General features: G+C 38.2%; 1 protein-coding gene across 6 annotated transcripts in view; it reads left to right on the top strand.

The window, feature by feature from the left end:
* The first annotated feature begins 1,037 nt into the window (after positions 1 to 1,037).
* The window catches only part of Prg4 (proteoglycan 4), an 18,133-nt gene continuing 12,021 nt past the window's right edge, over positions 1,038 to 7,149 (top strand). For all 6 annotated transcript variants that reach the window (XM_023704116.1, XM_023704114.1, XM_023704113.1 and 3 more), the window contains exons 1-4: positions 1,038 to 1,121; positions 1,689 to 1,790; positions 4,324 to 4,446; positions 6,099 to 6,218. In XM_023704116.1, coding sequence (XP_023559884.1) covers positions 1,715 to 1,790; positions 4,324 to 4,446; positions 6,099 to 6,218 — 319 coding nt within the window. In that variant the 5' untranslated portion in view covers positions 1,038 to 1,121; positions 1,689 to 1,714. The remainder of the gene's footprint in view (positions 1,122 to 1,688; positions 1,791 to 4,323; positions 4,447 to 6,098; positions 6,219 to 7,149) is intronic.

Below are 7,149 nucleotides of genomic sequence, written 5' to 3'. Positions count from 1 at the left end.
CTAGGAAAGATCTGGGCAAGAATTTTTCATACCAAAATGGGGACAGCTTGGAGCTGAGCTGCCCTAAGTCTGCAGGGTTGGTGGTTCACATTTTCTCTGTGACAAGGAAGCTAAATTGGTAATTATTTTTGAAAAATTTTTAAATATTTTATGTGTTTATTTGGTACAGGGTCTCACTGAACAGCTCAAACTCATAGTGATCCTGCCGTCTCAGCCTCCCCAGAGCTGTGATTATAGGCATGCACCGTGAAGCCCAGTTTCAGTGGCTTGCTCAGTGGACCACCAAGCTGTCTCCCCAGCCCCTAAATTGGTAATTTATTTGTTTGTTCATTCATTTATTTAAGGTACTGGGAATTGAACTCAGGACCCTGCGCTTGCTTGGCAAGTACTTATTCTACTGAGTTATCTCCCCAGCCCTATAAATTGGTAATTTAAAAGAACTTTTCCAAACAATACTGGTCTCAAACAAAGGGGCTAAGGGAAATATCAGTACAGCTTTTAAGGTCTTCACATAGTAAATGAAGCTTGGTAATTTACCTGTAGGTAACTGAGAGCATGTTTTCTATGCTCAGGAAAATGAAAATAGTTAAAAAAAAAGAAATATACGGTACATTTGATTTATTGATAGAAGTTCAGAAATTTAATGACACAGCCTAAAACTGCATTTATTTCAAAACCACCTTTGCTAGATTAATCTGGAGAAAAAGTAAATCTGAAAATAGAGAGAGAGAGAGAGAGAGAGAGAGAGAGAGAGAGAGAGAGAGAAGAAATAACACCATTTGCTTATTTTGAAGTTGCTACTTTGATACATTAGTTAAAGCGTGCCAGAATAATTTACCATCACAGAACAATTTGTTCATCTCACTTAGAAATTACAAATGTTTTTCACCAATAAATCTAAATTTATTTTGTAGTAGTCATTTTTCTTAATGGAAGTTTTTTCCAGATGTTGCCTAAGTCTAGTCGTCTGGGCCTCTTTCCAATAAATGAGGAAAGCTTGATTTCATAGGTTGTCAGTGTTGATTTTGTCTAACCTTTGGACTAATTGGTTCATCTCAATATATTTGCCGTGATATATAAGACATCCAGGACAGTGGAGAAATCCACCTATTCTTTTACGGGTAAGTGTCAAAATTAACTTGCTTTGTGCAATTAAATGTGTTTTCATTATAGGTGCTGGAAGCAAGTTTATAAGGTAGTACTTGGAGACTTTTGAAAAAGATTGTATTTGTTATGCAGCTCTCCTGTTTGAAGCCTGTAAATTTATATTAAAGGTAAAGGCAAGCTGGAACACTAACTCCATCATGCTTGTTAAATTAAATGTTACTGAAACTGGTAACCTTTTTTCCAAACACAGGATTTTTACCTTGTATTGTAAGCGCAAGCAATACTTTGCATAGAGTTGTAACGTAAGTCTGTTTTCTGTGTTGGTGAATTGTAGGTATTAAAATGTTAAATAATATGATTGACGTGGTTTGATAACTTGTTTTGCGTCAGACTAAATACAGTGATCGAATATTTTCTATAGAATTTGAGCTGATTAACTTCGAAGTCTTAAGAATGGGGTGGTTTTATTAATAAACAAATCTTGAAAATTACTAACACAGGATTTTTACCTTGTGCATAGCACATATTATTTAGTGGTAAGATTAAAACACGGCCTTCTGATGCATCTATTTTATCTCCAGTGAGGGTGCTGTGCCCGAAAGCAACCATGGAATGGAAAATCCTTCCCGTCTTCTTGCTGCTGTTACTTTCTGTTTTCTTGGTTCAGCAAGTTTCATCTCAAGGTACCTGCTTTAACCATTAGAAATTCTTTCATTTAACAACTACTACTAAGCATTTGGTTAATTTTCTTGACAATAAAAACAGATTTCTATAAATTTATATTTATTTGATTTAATAATTAGTACAACCTGAAAATTACACAAAACATATGTGGTATAGTCATAAATGTTTTACAATTATTAGCTTTTCCTCCTGTACTGAAAAATCTTTCAAGAAGGTTGGTTGGTTTGTTTTGTTTACTTTGTAGTTCTGGGATCAAACCCAAGACCTTATTCCTTAGGCAAGTACTCTACCACTGAGCTAGAGCCCAGCCCTGAATTTTTGTATAAAATACTGTAATTTTGGCACTTATCCTGTCTATGATTCTCCCAAAAATTTTAAAAAACACACATATGTGACCAAACTATGAAATATCCTAAAAAATCACTGAAAAGAGCAATATTTAAGTATTATATAATTTGGGCTCTAAGTTGATAAATAAACTTAGCCCTTTTCCACCAAATAACTTATTGATAGAAAACTTATTTTGGCATCATCATCTTGATGGTGATTTCATATTTCATTTTATTAATCATGAGTATTCTTTCTTACAAGGATTATTACACAGACAGGCAACATTTACACAGATATGAAGGTCAGGTTGCATTATAATATCGAGCTGTTCATCAGCCTCCTCAGAGTCAGTCCTGAACAAACCACTCATTATTCATTTTTAGAGAATGTCAATGTACCCTGGCTGTAATCACACTAGCCAATGTCTCTAGCATTCTATTCAGATTGTTTAGTGCTGATAATGGCCAGGTTTAGTGTTTCCTTTTTTCCCCTTTTATATGCAAAACATAAGAAGAAAAATTAAGACTCATGGTTGTTTCATTTCTGAAGTAGACATTTCTGGTAAAATACAGTGCTCGTGAAACCTGAGCAATAAATGCTTGCATAGAAGGGCTTTGATGAAAACAGATGGAAAGATAAGCAAATATGAGGACTAAGTTAGGGTGCTGACGTTCTTCAGGTCTCTCTCCTAATATTATAGACTTGCAACACTAGTGCATTTCCTAAACCACCTTTTTTACTCTAACACGATTGTTCACTGTATGTTTTACTTTCTTTAAAATGAGTAAAATTTAAATCACTGGTTGAATTTGATAGCAATGAAAACAGAACCGACATCTCATCTATGAAAATTAACTTTTCCTGTAAAGATAATTGATTTCTAATTTCAGAAATCTGCCAAATGTAAAAGAATATTCTTGTGATGCTGTTTTGTCTGCTTTTCTTGCCTTCTAAACTGCTTCTCATTCTTTTTTTCGTTATATATGATATATGTATTTATGTACATATACTATATATGCATTATGTATGTACTGTGAACATGTATTTATTCAAAAAGTTATGAAAGTAATCCTACTCTATTGTTTATTTGCATATTAAGACTTTAACTTTCCTGGATTCTCTCCTTTTGAGATTTTTTCAGTGTGTTTCAACATTCTTCTATGGACTTAGGAAACTGCACCTACCAATTTCTATTCCAGAGATGAATTCCATAGCTACATTCCTGTAGGCTTTTCGGGGAGGCTTTTAGGGCATCATTTATGACTTTTAGAAACTGTTGAAGGATAATTAGACCTTCAATATTTTTTGTCTAGAAAAATTCTGTGGTATTTATAGTCATGCTCAGATACTATTCCAAGCATTCTCTATGATTTTTGTAGCAGAAATTGAACTCACAACCTTGCCCTTACTAGGCAGGTGCTGTACCACCGAGCTCTATCCTCAGCCCCAAGGTTCTGTTCTCCCTACCAATAAAGGGGAAAAAAAATCTAGTAAAGTCCATGAGTACACAACTAGCTTGTTCTGAACTTATCATAAGTAATTGGGTGTAAAAAGCTTGGGCTGTGGCGTCAGATAGATCAGAGTCCAGATTCTAGATAGGCTGTTTACTTAGGATGCTCATATAATTGGCTCTCCCCAGAAGGGCACTTGTAGAAGTAAAATGGATCAGTACAAATAATTAGCAGGCGTTAATCAACCTATACGATGTAAATATTGGAACTATTAACCAACCCTATGTCCGGAGCAAGTTATTCAAATGTCAGTGTTTCTGCTTTTGTTAATCTCAAAGGGCTACTAACAGCCTCTGGGACACAGTTTCATAATGTTGAGACACAGTGTGTGACTCAGTACTGGCCCAGCAATGCTCAATGAATGGTTGCTCGTAATCCCTGCCACAGCCTGCCTCCCTGTTAGCTGTAGTGCTACCTCTTCTCCAAAACATCACTCTTCAGATTAAGCCACTACTGTGCCTGATTTCCAGCATGTATTATCTTTTCATGCTGATAAAGAATAAAGGGTCAAGATCGAGGTCACATGGAAGATCAGGCAAATATCGGCTAGCCCTGTCACCCACCACTATACTCAGTTTTTTCCATTCAGTAAATGGTTCCTCATTGATCAATGAGTTCTGTCCTCTTCCTTAGGTCTCTCCCTTGCTAAAAGTGGTTTGGCCATGTTTACCCTAGTATTGTATAATTTTAGATCTATCAAGCTGTGCAGGGAGATGTGGGGAAGGGTATTCTAGAGATGCCACCTGCAACTGTGACTATAGTTGTCAACACTACATGGAGTGCTGCCCTGATTTCAAGAAAGTCTGCACCACAGGTAAGTCCCGAGAGCGGGCCTCCTCTGTCCACAAGGGCTGTGCTGCCAGCTTTCCCTGGCACCCCTCACTGTGCTGCTTTCCTGTTGCACTTCCTTTGCTCCAGTGTCTCTCCCTTCACTTGCATACATGTCGCAGAGCATTGTTCCTAAGGATGGTATCAAAGGGGATGGGGGTGTCAAGACGGGAGATCCATCACTCGCACAAAATTATTGGCTAGCTCTGAGGGAACTAGCCAATAAAACTTGTTCGAAAGAAAGACTTAACAGTGTGACTCGGGGGCCATTAAGTAATGTGTCATTCTGTACCAGCAACCAGGTATGTAATTGCTTAGTGATGGGGCTTTTAAATATTTCATCGAAAGAGTCCATGGGCAACAAGAATCATCTTGTTTATTATTTGACATTTTGGGTATTAACATGTTTCTAAATCAATTGAAAAGGACACCTTTAGGAATAGAGCACTAGTAGTTAATAATAATAAGTTTCAGTTAAAGCTCAATGGAGCTGAATTTTAAATTCTACCTGGGATTTCAGTGCTGATCCTTTGGGCTCCTTGGCTACGGATACAGCAGCATTTCATATTCAACTTATCAAACTTACAGTTAACATTCTATAAAAGTTAGCTTTGGTTTAGAATTTTGCGTGAAACTGATTACTACATTACTGAGCACTTACTGTGTTGTCTAAAGTAATTTTTTTAGGTGGGCCTTGGGAAGCCTTGACCAAAACTTAAAATGAACAGGCTTCTCAATAGCATCTATGCCAATGAGATTAGACTTTTTTATTTTTGATTTGATTTTATTTTTAACCGAGGATTGAATTCAGAGACTTTGCACTGAGCTACATTCCCAGACTTTTTACATTTTTTTGAGACAGGGTCTTGATAAGTCACTCAAATTTTGTGATCCTCCTACCTCCCAGAATGCTGAGATTATAGGTTTATGCCACCGCCCTCAGCCTGAAATCTTTAACTTTCCTCCTTGCTCCATTTGCTATAGTAAATAAGTGTCTGTATTATAAATGTCTTTTGAGTCTGAACAGCAAATTATTTACATTCAGGCAGTTCTAGATATGAACATTAAATACAAATCAGTGGGGCTGGAGAGACAGCTTGGAGGTCTAAGCACCTGCCTGGCAACCAGGTTCAATCCCCGGTGCTGCATGCCATGTTGCCTGTGGTGACACATGCCTGTAATCCCAGCTCTAGGAAGGCTGAGACAGGAGGATCACTATGAGTCTGAGCTGCAGAGCGAAACCCTGTACCAAATAAATAAAATAAAAATTTAAAAAAAAATCAATGGTACGAGGAAGAAAGAACAGAAGGAGTTCATAGGAAGAGTATTTCACAACTTAAACATTTTTCAATTGTCCATCCATACAAGGAAGGAACTCAGGAAGCACTGGGGTGTCTTACAGCACCTTCAGGAGCACAGAACACTTCTGTGTCAGCATTTCTGACTTGGGCTGTCCCCACTGGGGGCATCAGCCATTTTTACTAGATGATAAACTCCAGATTTCGAACGGAAATTTTAGGAATGCAGCTTTGGTACTCCAGTCAGCTCTGACGTGGGCAATGGCTACTAAATACATGAGTATGGCTGGCTTCATAATCATTCGTCAGTAATCCATAACGTCTGTTTTGCTCTGGGTAGAGCTTTCCTGTAAAGGCCGCTGCTTCGAGTCCTTCTCCCGAGGGAGGGAATGTGACTGTGATGCCCACTGTGCGAAGTACGGCAAGTGCTGTCCGGATTACGAGAGTTTCTGTGCAGAAGGTAAGCGTGGCGGGGCAGGCGGGGCAGGCGGGGCTCCTCAGCACAGCTAAATCTGTGCGCCCAGCTTGGCTTGTCAGCCTACCACGTGGCTCATCTCGGTGTGGAGTGTACTAATGTATACGCAATTCCATAATGATTTTGCTTCACAAAGATGAAATAAAGAGGGGCAGACGCTTTGGTGGCAGCAGCTTTTGGCTGAGCCAGGCTCTGGGAGCCTAAGACAGAGGAGAAGGGCTGAATGCGCGAACTTTATTCTTCAGATGTGGTCTGATTTAAGCTTCAACCAAAATAATTGCACCTCACTCAATTTCCCGTTTCATCCTACTGGTTCTGGCTTTATAAAGTCAACTGTCCTTTGAGCTGTGTGTGTTTGGATCTGAATATCTGAGTATATATTTTAAGCACAGAATAGACACAGCTCCTCCAAAAAAAGTTAATTTCTAAATTAGCCTAAACCACTAAATTTGCATGCAAATGCGTCCAGAATTTAACTGTGAGCTAAATGTTCCTTTTCATTCTTTTTTCTTTTCTTTTCTTTTTTTTAAATGTGTTTAGTACAGGGTCTACAGGGTTTCACTACACTGATGGACTCCTAGTGATCATCCTGTTTTTCAGCCTCCCAAGTGCTGGGATTACAGGCACATGCCACCGCGCCCAGTCTCAATAGCTTTAATCGGCAGAGCTATCTGGCCGGCCCTTCCTTTCCATTCTTACCATCCCCTCAGCACTATCCACACATCTGCTGTGATAGGGTTGATAAAAGGGAATAGTCTCATTTACATCATCTCTGGTCAAGTCCTAAAGAAATACTCAAATCTAAATCATCCTCCAGATTCTCCCCCAAAATATTTAAAAAAAATATATATACACAATAGATGCCTTTATCCAAGTATTTGTTCTCAAACTTAAAAAAAAAAAAAGAATATTGACG

This window comes from Octodon degus, unplaced genomic scaffold (genome assembly GCF_000260255.1).
Source record: "Octodon degus isolate 3935 unplaced genomic scaffold, OctDeg1.0 scaffold00188, whole genome shotgun sequence".
NCBI classification, from domain to species: Eukaryota; Metazoa; Chordata; class Mammalia; order Rodentia; family Octodontidae; genus Octodon; species Octodon degus.
Note: the sequence above shows the minus strand (reverse complement) of the source record. Positions and strands in the feature narration are given on the sequence as shown.